General features: G+C 40.5%; 1 protein-coding gene across 1 annotated transcript in view; it reads left to right on the forward strand.

The window, feature by feature from the left end:
* The window catches only part of CUNH7orf50 (chromosome unknown C7orf50 homolog), a 37,933-nt gene that overhangs the window by 10,719 nt on the left and 10,514 nt on the right, over positions 1–16,700 (forward strand). The window contains exon 3 of the mRNA XM_018564492.1: positions 12,295–12,376. Within this exon, the coding sequence (XP_018419994.1) occupies positions 12,295–12,376 (82 nt within the window). The remainder of the gene's footprint in view (positions 1–12,294; positions 12,377–16,700) is intronic.

Consider the following 16,700-nt stretch of genomic DNA (forward strand, 5'->3'; position numbering starts at 1 on the left):
CATAGTGGGGAGGGAGACATTTGTGTCTTTAATGTCACTTTAAATTTGCACAGTAATTCCCAATCAGCAAAGCAATATATATAGTATTTTTTAGACACATTTCTGAAAAGAAAAGAAAAAAAGCCACATGCACTGCCGGAAAACAAGCCATATTTCTTTATGAAGGATAGCTTACCATAAGCACTAGTCTCAAATGTGCATTATTTCTCTGTACAGAAAAGATCTTAGAAATGCCTTATTGACAGAGAAAAAAAATGAACTTCTTTAAATAGGACTGATACCCAAAAAAGGCACAAAGTTTATAAAAATCACCAAAAGCCAGCAGCTTTCTTTTTAGCATTTATATGCCAAATAGGAAATTGTCAATTTACTGCACATTATACAAGGTTTGTGTGGTATATGTACTTCAGCTACAGGAATAATAAAGAATATTTTCTGTGACCATAATGGGGAGATTCACTTCCTGTTTTTCCTGGTGACCTTTGTCATTGGAACAGAAAGTCCCAAGTTTTTATTTGCTACCAGAATAGGAACAGAGGGGATTTTTTTTTAGTGTGAACACTTCTGGTGATGGCTGTAAGAGGTAATTTCCCAAAGGGAAAGGAAGGGAAATCTCCTAAATGGGGCCCAGATGGCCAAAAAGAAACCTGATGGGTTTTAACCTTTTCCTATTCTATTTAAAATGTTAGCTTTAGATTTACTGTAATTTATTAATTTTGGTGTGAACCCAGTCTCAATGTCTTGTTGCGTGTTTACCTGTAATACTGGCAGGGGCACAAAAAATGCAGTATGGGGCAGAGGAAGGTTCACACTGGATGCTGGGAAAGTTAAAAAAAAAATGAGTGGTCTGATGGAATTCAGGATGGTTTCAAGTAATGGTTTAAGTTAAATGTAATCACTTCAGCTCTCACGTCTGTATGCTGCCTTTGGACCATAACAATTTTTACAATTCTGTCATGGGCCTATTGATTTGTCAATTGCTTTGTCATTACTTAAGATAACAAAGTAATACATATGTAATTTTTTTAGGTCAAGCAGGGCTTTCCTTTGTGATATTGTCTTGCAAAATGTTTTTGCAAAATGCAATCCATAGCCAAAAAATGTAACAAAAATAGAAACCTTTTATTCTATCATTTGTCCCATTTTAAATTATACTAAAATTATTCTTCTGGTATAACACATTGCAAAAAAGTTTACAAAAGGCTTTAGAACAATTGCTAATAAAGGCTTTTTTCCAACTTTTGTTATTTTATTTTTTTATGCAACACTAAATAAATGAATGAACAAAATGAGTAAAAACACATAACAATGTAAATATTAAAAGTTAGAAAAATACAAAATAGAAAAAATCTGCATACAAATAAGTCAAAGGAGTTAAAAGAGAACTATGGCCCAATCTCTTGGCCATAGATCTCTTTAGGGTCACAGGAGGACATATACTATGTCCTCCTGTGACCCAAAACTCAGAATATAGCAGGCTATAGCGCTGCTGCCAGTCAGCTCTAATGGAGATTACATTTTTTCACTCTCCCCATAATTCTCCTTTAATTAGGGCTAATTTGGGTAAACTAAGGGTAAAAAAGGCGTTAAATAGGAACATTTTTATTTTATTTTTATTTGTCAGGATGCTTTAACTGACAGATCATAGCTAATCCCTTTGATCTGCAGAATAATGAAACAGAGTAGATTTCAGGAACCGAGTGTACCGGATCGACCTGGACCAGAATGAGTGGATCTGATGTGCCCAGCAACAAGGACTTGAAGAAACAAAGTATGACAAATGGAGTGTTCAGGAGTAGCTGTGTCTGGCAGTAAGGACTCAAATAAGGAGAGTTTGGCAAATGGAGTATACCAGTTGGAGCTGTTCCCAGCAGCAAGGACCCAAAGGAGCAGAGTTTAGGAGTCCAGGTGGAGCTGTGCAAAAGGCTCGAAAGAGCAGAGATCGGCAAATCGTGTTTGCTAGGACACAAAGGAGAAATGCCAGCAGCTGGGACCGTCTGATGGAATGTACCAACAATGATGCCACTGGTCAGGATCTAGTAATGAAGCGTAAAAACTCAAAGCGCACAGCTCACCCCTACAATGCGTCTTCACAATCCACACTCGGTGCACGGAGGACTCTCTTCTGGAGTTATAGGCTCAAAAACTGTAGAACCTGCACACAATGATCTTCCAAAAAATGTAACCTTTATTCCACATGCATCTAGACAAAGAACAACCGCTGATGCATTTCTGCCTTACTCGGCCTTAGTCATAGCTGGTTGACCCCACTAAAATAGCATGCCACACAGAGCGGGGGGAAACACCTGTATCTAATAAACAGTCCATGTGATTACATTAAAAACAATGCAGAGGAAAAGGGAATACACACTTCAAAATTACAGGTGAGCATCATCAAAATCAAACATTAAATAGTAAAACCCATAATGGCAGTGGGAACACTAACATCGAAATATTATAACAATCACAAATTGTATAAAACTAGTGACCCCCTGATAGTTAAGTCCCTTTGGAATCTAAAATTACAAATAAAAGATCCGTAGGGCTTTATATTGTAACAGTTTACTAAGCACAAAGATAGGACAAAAGAAGTAGAAAAAAAATGCATGTTTCCTCTATTCATGTTTGCAAAATGAATGGTGGAAACATGCGTTTTTTTCCAGAACAGGAACAAAAGGGAATTTACTGTAACATAGCCGCAGAGAGCAGTAAAAACCCTACAAGGGTTCTAATCATTGCCCACTCTGTCCAAAACACAAAAAAAGTTTTCAATAGACATACACATTCACATTTCTTTTACTAGAGATGATAAAAGATCTCCTTGTGCACTGGCAGCCATGTTTGATTATGCATTCTAGCAGTTGATTACTAATACTGTATTCAGTGTGGTACTGGAATGCTAGCTGCATGGTAGCCCATAGCGCTGAACCTCACTGGCATGATCAGAATGCACAGTTATACAACATTTTACTGTGCAGCTTATTCCATAGAACCCCATTATCTTCACTTATAATCTTTGGATTTGCTAGGTCTGTTTTGGGTAATTCTTAAATTGGCTGCAACTAGAAATCATCTATTTTATAACTCTCAATTCAGCAAATCAATGTAAGTGACAGTTGGGCAAATATCCCCTTGCAATCTACCCTATGTTACCACTGGAGGTGCCTTGATCAAAAGCAGCGGTCCTCATGAGTTTAGTAAATGGCAATTATCATTACTTGTTTTACTACATAGAGGATTTTGTTTTTTGCAGTCATCTTGTTTACTGGCATTGTTGTGTGTGCTGTCAGTCATGTGCACAGCGGGCCCCACAGTTTGTTACATTGCATGTTTTCACTTTACCAAACACTTCCACCCCCCTCTCTGTGGCTTTCTCTGTTTATTTTGTATACCTTGTCGTTGTCATCAACAGAATTAGCAACTTGCTTACAGAAAGGATGTGTTCAGATTTAGCATGTCAACTTCGTATAACTCTCTCAGCACAGTTTTGCGCAATTATTCTCTGTTGTAATTCCTATGTTAAAGTAAACAGTTTTCTGTCAATTCTGGGAGATTTAAAGTCTGTGTCGAGCCAAAAACAATTTTTCTAGTTTTGGAGAGAAGCTGGAAATACACTTTAATGACATCAGTGGAGATCTAGGTGGTTTTAGTCTAGGGGCTAAATAGAGTTGAGCTAGGTCAGCAATCATCTTTGTTAAGTTGTCTTTTAACATTTCTCCTTGTCTTCCTGAATGGCAGTTACCTAATAAAAAAAAGCTTCATGGCTGCTCCTGAGATCTTCACTGTACAGATCTGCCTAGTGTGGTCGTCTTTACAGCAAATAATCCAGACCACGTCCAGCTTCTACTTCCCGCTTGGCCCTTTCCTTCCTATAGCTTGGTCTGTACTCCTCTGTATTGCTGAGGGCCACCACAAGTACAGACCAGTCATTAGGATGAATGACTGAGCTGCGCATGCACAATGACAGCAAGACATAGCATAGTTTTTTTGTTGCAAATGCTGTGCGGTGCCAGGCAGGGCCGCATGGTGTAGACCTTTGGAATGGAGATAAAGGTACTTGGCTCTGAGGGAAGAGGGAAACGTTAAAAGATAACTTCAGTGAAAGTAAAGATATTTGTTAAACTGTTACACCACCGTGGTGTTGGCCTGGGGGCTTATTTGGCACCCCCCTTTTATGACATTCAATACTAGAGTTCTGATCCCAAGTAATACCTGAAGACTTAATTAAATTACCTGCTTGAGCTTCTTGGTTAGTCAAGAATAAGTGTTCCTCTGATTTACTGTATATGTTATCAAGGAAGAATTAAGGCTATAGTATCCATCATATGTTTTATTTCTGGCACTTTGGAATTGGTGATGGATGAAGACAAAATGTTCCATATTAAATGTACAATATAAGGGCAGAGTTCTAGAAATCTGCTTGTAGTCCTTTCGGAGGGGAGTAGTAGGGGTCATATCACTTCAAGGCTGTTAGGTGGGTTAATGAGGAGATGGCTAAATCTTTTGCCATAGCTTTTCCATACTTTAAGAGACTGAAGTTTGTTCTGAAATCTCATCTGTCAAACAGGATGTCAGGAAACTGCAGCTTAACTCTGACATCATAAACCTGAAACAAATTAAGGAGTTGGTTTGCCTTATCTCACGCACCGCCAAAGCCTGTTCTTGCCCATAGACGAGATGTGATCATAGGGAGATTCTGTCTCCAGGACATTGTATTCATTGCCTCTGGCATCTCCTGAAATTTCACATAATATAGTCCATGTTAGGACACAGAAAGATGGACCTTTTTGCTTCATGAATGCAGCTGCGGCAGGCCTGTTTGTCTCCAGGATAGGACTTAAGGAGCTTGGAACAAACTGATTCTCCAATCTTTGGACCCACTTGGAAAGCCTTAAAGCATTTCCTCCTCTGTCAGCTCTTCACAGTTTCCTCATTAAGTTATTAAGATTCAAGCTAAAGTCCAAAACCAACAATTTGTATTTATTTTCAATTTAAAAAAGGGTTAGAACCCAATTCAGGTTTTTCTTGCTGTATGTGCATTGGGAATATTTCCCATCCCTTTTTATCCCTGCGACACCAAGGGTCACTTAGATTCAAACCTAACTCTACTAAGAACTTTATTCCTGTATCTGCTCCTACTGGAGGGATTTTCCATAATTTCCTCTTCTTTTGACCCCTGTCAACAGGGGTATACAAACTGTCTGACCCCTGTCCCCACGGGGTATACCAACAGAAATAAATATCTAACCCTAATGTTCTAATCCTTCCCTACATCATCATTTTCTACAGATACTGATATTGGGAAAAAGTTCCTTTGAGTTTCATGGATCAGAGGGAAGCTGGAAAGAGCATTGCTTCAGCCAGTGCAAGGATTTGATTGAGAAAAGAAACTAGATCCCACTTAAAATCAAAAAAGAGATTTGACCTTTTCTTCACTTCACATTCATATTAGTAGCATCAGTCATTCTGTTGTTGAGAATATTTCCTTTGGACGGATTCAGTTCCAGATACCCTAGATCAGTTATTGCTGGTTCTTGATTTTTGTCTTCTAATTTAAAAAGAACACTTAAGTCTTTGCATTGAAGTAGTATGGTATTGGTGCTGATTGTTTTCTACACTGTATATTTTTAGACTTCTTTTCTGCTTAGGACTTGTTTTAATGAATTTTCAGCTTCCAGACCCCTTTCCACCCAGATATTCTTTTGATGGAGATATAACCTTATGTTGTCCCTTTTATCCACAATTGATGACCAGACCGCAAATCTCAGACAATTAGCTTTTCCTGCGGCCTGTTTATTAGCTTCACTGCCAAGGGTGCAGAATTGGTCTTCATTCAAGTTTCAGATTTATACCTGTCACAAATTCTAGAAATGTATAGTTACTTGTTAGACTCGGTGGAGAGAGCTTAAGTTTTCTGTCGATCTCTTTTGACAACATTCTATTAAACAATTTACTTTTGTCAAACGGAGTGGACCCAACCAGGCCACCCAAAGTCTAAGTCCTGCTGATTTGAGCAGGGTAGTGCAACCTTTGCTTCTCTGGACTCTAATCTGATTAGAGATATTAAAGATGCTACTTTTTGCATTGTTGACTGTTTACAAAAGGAAGCAGCCAGACACAGAAACAAAACTGCTAAGTGTTTTGTTATTTTCCATTTGTCTGTGTGGGCAGCTGAAACTAACCTATTTAAAGGTCCAACTTCCTCTAAGCCCAGGTCTTCCTAGACTCGCCCAGTCTGTTACTGAACAGTGAAAGAAGAAGCAGATTAGTGATGACCTCATCTCTCTCTCACTCTGCTCTTCGCCTCAGCATGCTTCTTGTCATCACATGAACTGATTGACTCCTTTTACTGCTTCTTCCTCTCACACTTCAGCTCTGCTATACAGGGACTGCAAGAGGCGGATACCAGGTCAAAACAGATACTCACACTGCTTGCATTTAAAAAAAAGATTTAATGATGTAGTAATGATTACAGAGCTGCATTGATATGTCTCTTTTACAGGGGCGTCCCGAGGCTGGGTGACACCCGGAACGGAGACCGGGTGACACCCTCCCATGACGTCATTGCGCATGCGAGCGACAATGTAATTGCGCATGCACGGTCGTCTTATTGACGCCTGCCGGCGGCCATCTTGGTAATGGATGCTGATAGAGAGAGGAGGGGACATTCACCTGGTGGGATGAGGTATGCCGCCGGGTCCCATCCTCTCTCCTGACACTGTTGGGCTCTTGGTCCATGACCGAGTGCCCGACTTTTCATAGGGGGTGACACCGAAATGACTGTCAGTCATTTTGGTTGCACCCGGGTGTGGGCCGCACCCCCCTTGTTACGCCACTGGTCTTTTATATCTGCCTAGATTTTAGTTTGACATTTGTAGGAATCTATAGCCTCCAATCAGCCGTTGCTTGGTGGTAGCTCATTATTTGGGATGTTTGCCAGTCTTGGATTCCTGTAAACTCCTGTTATTTTTCTTATGCAGCAAACGTGTAATAACTGGGAGAAGACTGAACACTATTTCCCAATCACATTCCTGGCTCTAGGTTTATATCTTCAGAGGCTCATAATTCACTTCCCAGAGATGGTGCGCAGTCTGTGTTTTCCCCCGCATTATAGTTATGTATTACATTACTAAACATGTTAACAGTAAATTGTAACGTTGTTACTAGCAGCAATGTGTAAAATAAATCCCTGGCTCCTTTGTGATTCCGTTCTGGAGAAAAATATTGTTTTTATTTTCCAGATGCTGCAGGTGTACTCGCTCAAGCTGCAGAACGCATTAAAAAAAGAACAGTCACTGTATTAATATTAACCTTTTCAAGGAATATTCCTCAACTTTAACCTTGTGTAGTAGAGTAGTGCTTGAGTCAGTTATGATCAGCCTTAGTGTACTTCCTGTTAGTTGTTACTTGTTTAAGAGAACACCGAGGTTTTCCTAAGGGGTGTTGACCTTGGTTTGGGCTCTAGCCAGATTGTAAACTTTGTATATAGAACGTGCTGCCAAACTGACCACATCAACTCCAGCTGTGTTCATAAGAGAACACAGGCAGCTGGGATTAAATAACAAAACACATGCCCAAGAGGCAAAATGTGTAAGAAGGAATCAAAATATAACATGACACACTAGTGGACAAATAGTGCATATTTGTAGCTGAGCTTTCTGGTTGCCTAGCAGCCATATAATCAGAATATATTGACAATCCAGGTGAATAAGGTATCATATGTACCATATAACTATACAGCAATATTGATGACGTTGCTTAATGCGGACCTTCCACCATAAACTACGTTATGCCCTATTGTAATCTTCCCCCTTAGTTTTTGAGAATGACTTGTAACCCTGCTCTGACAATCTCCTGAGATATATAAATCACCTATCCCAGGTAATGGTGAGCCTGGGCTTGTTACCCAAGTCAACTCAAAACTGTGACTCACCTCCCTCCGAGCCCAGTCAGTTACCTCTTTGTGACGTGTAGTTGCAGGGAGGGAAATGCCCCTCCCGCAACCGATTGGCCTGGAAGGGGAGTATGTCAGTCACCGTGTTGAACTGTGTTGTCAAAGGAGCTGGGTTCACACCAAGCCCTTGCTTATCACTAATCCCAGGCATCAGCTTTCCGCAAAGCACTGGAGGAAGGATCTGACTCCGTCTCATCAGGGGGCCAGCTGCCAGAACCAGAAAAAAGATAGCCGGCTCCTGATGTTGTAAGAAAAGATAACGGTGGTGTGGTACTAGGTTTGCAGCTACAGAGCAGCGGATTACAACAACAATGTAGGGGGCAACGCCCCATGTGAATGAGGCCGTAAACTAAATCTGAGGGAAAGTGTGATAATATAAAAAAAAAAAAAAAGCTTTGCAGCTGGTGAAACCTTTTTCATAGCCGTGTCTTCTACAGGGCCCCTCCTTAAGTAGCTATACAATTACAACTTTCCTAAATTTACTGATTGCTCATCCAGAACTTGGGAATCTATTGCCAGCTTCAGGCTGGGACCACACATAAGTTTACATGGCTGTTAGAAAGAAAGTCACCGAGCGAGTGAGCTGGAGGGTATATTGTATTATATTACAGGCCAAGAAAACAAAATGTAAAAATGTAGTGCTAGCTCTAAAAAAGCCAACAATAATGTGTCTATTTTATATACCGTACATAAATTTCCAATAATTCTATAAATAGTTTAAACCAAACTTTTTTGCATCTATATTTTTTGATTTGAAGTGGTTAAACCCATAGTGACTACTTCAATTTAAACAATTACCAACAGAGTACAGGGACCAGAAGGGTGCAGGTAATGTGACTACAGCAGTGAGAATGGATGACACAGGGGTAAATGAATTTACTTCTTACTACTCCTGGAAATACTTCAAAAAGATGTCCCACACTAGCAGAATCCTTAGTAGTGGTTCATAGCATAATTTACAGGAGCTCTGGCCACCCTTCTTTTAGCTTTAGGGTGGTGAGAAAAACATACTGAGTAGAGTCTCACTCGTACTGCAGACCAAGGTAGAACCCCATTACTTTCCCACCCCATTGGCCAACGTTGGACGGAGTGTACTCATTGCCATGGGCATTTTTCAGTCCCCTCAATGACCTGGAAACTGGGTACTGCACTGTAAGTTGTTGCAGAATCCCTTAGAAAATGCAGGTCTCCGAGTAAGGGGCCCAGAGGCATGTGCAAATATAAGAAACCAAGCAACCATAGGGATTTAGTAAATAGTATATTTGTATGCATATGGTGAATGCCAGCAAGAAGTAAAAGTCTCTACATTTATACCCTGAAGCTGCCCATACACCTTACGACCTTCGCAAGACTATTGTCTTGCGATGGTCGTATGCTTCTTGAAAGCCCGTACGATCTGCCCACCTTGGACGGGCAGATCGTACTTGCGATCATCGAAAGCCCGCCCTGCTGAGGGGCGGGCTTCCGATGACGGCAATGCAGAACGGACAGTGTGCGGAGAAACAGTCGCACGTCTTAGTTCACACTGCCCGATTCTCGTACGAGAATCGAGCAGTGTATGGGCACCTTTAGTTCACACTGCTCGATTCTCGTACGATTGCGGGATTTCGCCCGATTCTCGTACGAGAATCGAGCAGTGTATGGGCACCTTAAGAGTGAATGCTAAATTGTGCTGCTTCACTGGATTGTCCCTTTAATTACCTGTTGTTATTCTCTCCCTCTTTTCATGTTCCACCTAGCACTAAAACCCTGTCACATCTGTGTTTTTGACTTGTGTTGTGAATCTTTTGTTTACTGTCCTGTAGAGCTGACATATGGAAACCTTGCATGGTACACCTGAGGCAAATGACATCTAGCATTGTGCTTTAACGCTCCATTTCCAGTTTATGGAGAAGGGACTGTTTGTGATAGAGGCAGTCTGGAAATCATAAAGCAGGCACATGTTCAGCTCTCTCTCAGGCTCTTAGGATAGAGCCTGGCTTTGTACAGCCACTTTTCCAGACAATTTGACACAGTTTAAAAGCTTTCCTTGGCAAAGAGCTTGAAAAGGGGATCTCTGAAAGGCTTGTTTTCCAAAGGTATTGGAGTTCATGTGTTTGTCCATTTTTACCCTGGAAGGGTTTTGTATAGGGCAGGATATAAACATCTAGAGCCACATAAGCTAACATTAAAGGGAACTTAAGATAACTATAAAATGGTTCAGCTGGTAATTTAAGTAAAATTGAGGAACCTAGTGGTGGCTGCACATTTTAACAGATGTCTTTAAGAAAGTCCTGAAACCAGAGTGTTCTATTAAATTAATGCTACCTTCATCTAAGAAGTTGGCCTACCCACCTCTGACAGCTTCCATCACCATGCTTTGCCAGTAGGTAGATAGAGATGATATTTATGCACTGGCACTTCTAGGCTCCTGCAGTTCCTTTACAGTACAATGTGAACAATCATCTACAGTATGTTACTGTTTATGGGATTCCTTATGGCCTAAACAGTCAAAAAACATTTGAGAGAATTAAAAAAATTAGGGTACTCACACTGTGTGGCTGCCATTGACGTCCAACAGTAGGGCAGACAGAAACTACAGGTAATTCTGATTGCCTTAGCATATTAGCTGTCCTTCCAGCTTCACAAGCTTAGGCAAGAGCATTAATAGGTTGTATTTAGCAGTCCATAAATATCATGCTCACTCTCTGGTTTAAATACTTTGAGTTACTGATCCAGAACCAGTATGGAGATCCTGAATTCTGACTTCATTTCCTGCATACACATTCTGGGTCAGTGACTCAAGTATTGAAGACAGGCAGAAGGTCAGAAACATCTATTGTGTTCCTGTTACTACAGGTTTCTTTTTGTCATTATAAAAAGGTCGTCTTTGAGTGCCTCTTAGCAATTTGTATTGTATGCAGTGGGACAGAATGAGCAGGATTTTGAGGCACTGTAAACCCTACTCATGAAGCTGCTCAATGGTCCCAGTGACCTTGCTAGCATTGCATAGGGGACTTAAAATTGCAAGTGCTGCTATGCTAGAGAAAAAGTGCCCCGAGGTCTCTCCCTTATGGGGCACACTTTCTGATGTTTTCCCTAGTAGGCTCGTGGACCTTTCTCTTTGCACTGCTGTGAAAGCATTAAAGGAGAACTATGAGGTGAGTGATTTTTCACTCAGCCTCATAGTTCTAGCCGACCTGTGACAATGAAACTGGTGCTTATTTCTTCCATGTTACATAGTTACATAGTTAATCAGGTTGAAAAAAGATGTCCATTGAGTTCCATTCCCTATTCTTAACATGTTCTTTTAAGATGAAATCTTTGCTTGAGCCAACTAGCCTTAGCTACCTGGGAGATTTAATGTAAGTTTCCTACTCCGTTTTCACCTTTGTCTGAAATGCTAAAGCGTTAGGCAAGGTACTGTACTTTATTATAAATGACTTGTGTGCCTTAAAGTGACATAAAAGTCACAAATGTTTTGAGCCCCCCATGATGCTTTAAGGACTTATCTTAAATGATGCCTCTTGATCCGATCATCTTCTTCCTTCCACTTGTATTGAGAAATCCCTTCAGCGCAGGTGGTGTTCTCTGATCCAGCGTAGACTCCTCGGGTCCCACTGTGTCTGTCCGACGTGCACGCTCCCAGCTGAATGCATTCTCTGTTTCTCCTTTTTTCTCCGCCGAAGATCTCTACTGTACATGTGCCCACCCCAGCATCCTGCTCGGCTGCTCAAGAAGCTCCAGATCTTCAGGCGGGAGCGAGCAGCGGTGACAAAGGAAGCTATTTACCTTTTTGGTAACTGTTTTATTTTTGTTAAAATGTTTTTTGCATTTGTCTACTGCTTGCTAGTAGTAGATATATGCAAAAAAAACAAGTGTTTAATTATACTTTAACTGTTTCCTAATCCATATGCTTTTGTGCCTAGTTTTTATTTTGATATTTAACTTAAAGTAGATGTGAATGTTCTGCATGAATTATACATGTGTTCTAACAACCTCTAAGAACATGGCAAAATTTACATTTATTAAAACGAAGTTCCCTTTTTAAGCAGCCTGGCCTACAGAGAACAAGCTGCTCTTGAAAGTGTGGGCTAATTATTCAGCCCAGTGCAGAGCAGGTCTCTTGTCTCCAGGAAATGCCCTCTGGTTGTATCTATTCAGGCTTGTTCACAGCAAAGCAAGATGTATGAAACTTTGTATGATTTATGTAAGCCCTGTACAGGAACAGAGCCACCATCTAACCACTGTCTATTATTCTTATGGCTCTATCATTAAAGTTTGTCATAGACTGAATTGTTCATCAACTGTGTTCTGGTGTAAACATTAATTATCATTTTTTTTTTACATTTTGGTTTTAGTTGGTCCAAAAAACATACAGAATGGAAGTTTCAAAAAACAAGGCAAACCTGGCTCCTCATGAATATGTATGATGAAGAGAAGGTAGGCTTCCTAATATATATGATTGTTTTTATGTAATGCCTGTAGACAGTCAAAATTGTAAGTTCTCAAAGTAAAGGTTGTTGCTGTTGACCTTCATCTTCATTAATCTTCATCATCATTAAACTGATCCTGTGGCTTTTAAACGTTGAGTCTCCAATTAAGGCTCTAGGTATCAGAGACATGTCCTGGGTCTTTGAAAGCATTGGCATGTGGCATTATGGGATTGTGTGGTGGCAGTTTGAAATATAGTGAGTCAGTGTGAGAGGTAACTGCAGATCAGCAGTGGCAGCCTAAGCCACTAACTGGAAAAAAAAATGTCCGCATCTGTGGCCAATAAGAGTTCCTTTCATTACTCACAAGCCTTCACCTCCAAGACCAGACCCAAGCCAAGGGCCCAATTCAGTTCCAAACCCTGGGCCCCTAAATCTCTCAAATTTTCAGACAAGTTCTCTTTAGCATAATGGGACATCCCTACTTTCCACAGTGGGCAGATATCTGTTGGCCTTAGAAGTAAAACTTCTAACTCTTTGCTTCCAGTTTAGGAGCTGTCTGCCTCTGCCTGAGATTCTGCATGAGAGTTCTGGGCATGATGGTAGCCTGCTTAGAGGCAGTACCATTTGTTTATTTCCACTTCAGACTCCTGCAACACAACATTCCCTTTTTGTGGGACAAATCAGTTCAGTCTCTAAATAAACCAATTCAACTGACAACAAAGACCAGGTTATCTTTGGCCTGGTGGCCCAGAATGCCAGCTCTGAAGTTGGGAAAATCCTTTGTCCCACTAAGTTGAAAGATAATCACAATGGATGCCAGTCTGAATGGCTGGGGAGGAGCACTAGACACCTTGTTTGTGCAGGTGACTTGGTCAACAGAGGAATCTCATCTCCTGATCAACATTCTGGAGCTCCAAGGTGTATGGCTGTCTCTACAATGCTGGACACCCCAACTAGTGGATCATCCGATTAGTATCCAGTTGGACAACATCACTGCAGTGGCGTACATTAACTGGTCCAAAGACCAGTTTCAAAGACCGCTACCATTCCATTTAATGGTCAAGAATTTTCTCCTCATGTGAATACTTCTAGAAAATAGCTGGCTTTTTATTCTTTACATACCTTATTTTTCTTTTCCTCCCCATTCTTTTCACAGTGGCCATTTTTACTAAGGGCAGGTTACTCTCCCTTTACTTCCTGGAACGCTGGCACATGTGACCAAGACATGTAATAGAAGGCTCAAAAATAGTCCAATATGGAAAGCGCACTTCGGGTGGGCTTGTGTGTTGAGGCTGGTGTGCAGCTCCTGATAGAATCAGATCTGGGTGACTTGTATGTATGCTAGACAACAAAAAGGAGAAATGGAGCGCCAAAACCTAGCGCAATAAGGTGTTGTTGGGTGGGACAGAAAAGAACATAAAGTGTTTACACTCACATGTAGAAGGATTAAATGAGAGCTCAGCGATATCAATCCATATGTGGTGGTGTGGCATCTTCAGTGTAAAGCTGATAAAAATCCAGTGGTTGGAGAGAGTGTGCTGGTTCACGAGGTGGGGGTGGGGATCAGGTGACCAAAGAAGAGAGGAAAAACAGAAAATGGTGTGATACTGTTATTGATGTAGAAGGAAGGAGATGTATGTACTCACCCTCATGACAGATGTTATGCGGTTTCTGAGGAGAGGGCCTTTCGGCGAGCAAGATGGAGTTGGTTCTTGGTTCTCTGAGTATGGGGATGAGTGTATTTCACTCTCCCCATAATTCTCCTTTATTACGGGTTTTTTTTTATTTTATTTGTATTTTAACGTAGTAAAATGCAATTAATTAAGTTAGCTGACTTAGGCCTCATACACACTAGCACTAACATACATGCGTTTATATTTATTTAAAGGACATTTCTAAACACATATAAATGCATGTAATGATTTCAGTTGTATTATTTACACTGTGCGTTTACCTTAATTTAGGGGTGTCCAGTTTGGCTGTGTTTAGAGAAAAATTAGTTATGTCTAGGAGCAGAATAGATACTCTGAAAGCATCTAAATGTATGTAAACCCAAGTACATTTAAACGCATAAGTGATCTACTGTAGTTAAACTAAATGCAGAAGGCTAGTGTGAGTGCAGCCTGAAAGAAAAGTTGTACTCTGCACTGCCACCTTGTGGCCAGGGTTCAGGTAGTTTTTTTAATGCATTTTGCAGCCAGTGTTTATAAAATGTGGCCAAATCAAAGCACATTCACACTCCTGGATTTAACCAAATTCTTTGCTGTATGGCAGCATTTGTCCTCTATTTGCAAGGATTTTGGGTTAAGATCTTCATGTGCGGCGAATATACATAGAATAGAGTATGTCGCAGTATCAAGCATGACAAGTCTCTATAAGGACTAATGAGAGCAGTGGCGTCGCTACATGGGGGCAAGGGGGGGCAATTGCCCCCCCTAGGTTTTCACTTGCCCCCCCCGTGTGCCCCCCGCCAGGGATCGGCAAGGTGTCCTTGCAGGGTCCGCCGCGGTCGTACGGAACAGTTGGTACGTCCCAACACCCCCGTCCAATTCAATAAGAGGCATTGATAAAATCAACGATTTGCCCTTTGAAAACAGAAAATGTTTAAAAGCAATCGCAGGTTGGCAAATGTTACTGTGGCCGTATTATACAGCAAAGGTTACTGACACATGGATTTCCCATTCTTCAGTGTTGGGTGAATGAGAGCATGCAGACATTGAATGTGCTTTTTTTTTAAGTTCATTTAATGTTTTGACAGCGGAAGGGTGGCAATTGATATCGAATTGACCATTCACTACATAAAAAAATATGCACCTCAGTTAGAATGCACTTATGGGGCTGATTTACTAAAATAATATTGACTTTATTTAGCAAAGTGAATGTTTGCTGAGCTTAGTAAATCAGAGAAATCTGTGTTCACTTTAATCAACCAATCATTTGCTAGCAAACTTTTATTTTTATTTTTTTCATTTCATTTGCACATGGCTGGGTATTCAGAGTGAACAACGTTTCATCTAATTCACTGCTAAGTGAACAGCCTTTATTCTTTTAGTAAATCAACCCTAAGTGAACAAAAAGCTTCCATTTAACTTTTTTTATTGATTTTTATTTTTGTTATAGCAGTGCAATTAACTTGAAGCGTATATTGCATCTCTGTTAGAAACAGTGGTAATAGTAGGTGTGTGTGTGTGTGTGCGTATGCGTGTGTGTGTGTATATACAGTGTGTGTGTGTGTATATGTATATATACAGTGTGTGTGTGTGTGCGTGTGTGTGTATATATATATTGTAACATATACAGTAGGTTTTATAGAAGCCTTACATAAAAGAACAGATTATAAACAAATAACCCAAAAAATTATAAGTTCCTTTTAAATGTTGATGGAATAGAAAAATTGAGGAGCTTTCAGACCTGATGCTAAGAAAACAAAAAAACATGTGCGCACTTTATTTAATTAGTTTAAGTGAACTAAATACCATGCCCCCCCCCCCTTTCCCCGGCAAAGATCCGTCCATGCTATAACACAGCGGGATTCTCTGAGAAAAGGTGATCGATTTTTCCACATTTTGCCTATAGTACCACCTGTATGTGAACTCCAGTAGGTGACTCACAGCTCTTTGTAAGCACTCTCATATCTCAGAGATCAGACATAATCTGCCAGCAGTATTTATGAGCTACTGACAATTTGCTAAGTGTTTTGTCTGCCTAACATTTATTCGCAGACTTTACCAGAGCTACTTGGTAAATCAAATGATAGAAATCATAAAATATGAAATGAATATTTTAGTGTTTGTTTATGCAATGCCATTTTAACACTTCCTCTTCAGTGATTTATATTTCATTTCATGTGCTTATTACACAGTCTGCACAATAAACTTTAAATGTGACCCCCTTTTTTTCAAAGCGTTGTATCATTTTCTTATCCATCCTTAAAGTATAATTAAACAGTTGTTCTTTTTTGCATATATCTATGCAGTAGATATATGCAAAAACATTTTAAAACACAAAAGTTGCCAAAAAGGTAAATCCTTACCTTTGTCATCGCCGCTCGCTCACGTCTGAAGATCTGGAGCTTCTCGAAAGGCTGAGCAGGATGAAGGGGCGGGTGCATGCGTAGTAGAGATCTTCAGAGGGGAGAAGAGGAGAGATACAACAGAGGCGAATGCACACAGCCGTGACCATACACATCGGAGAGACAACGTGGGACCCGAGGAGTCTGCGCTGGATCAGAGACCGGCACCAGGACTGGAGGTATTGCCGAATACAAGTGGAAGGAAGATGATGATCGGATCAAGTGGCATAATTTAAGGTAAGTCCTTTAAGCAGCATGA

This window comes from Nanorana parkeri, unplaced genomic scaffold (assembly GCF_000935625.1).
Source record: "Nanorana parkeri isolate BGI_ZX_2015 unplaced genomic scaffold, ASM93562v1 scaffold3, whole genome shotgun sequence".
NCBI lineage: Eukaryota > Metazoa > Chordata > Amphibia > Anura > Dicroglossidae > Nanorana > Nanorana parkeri.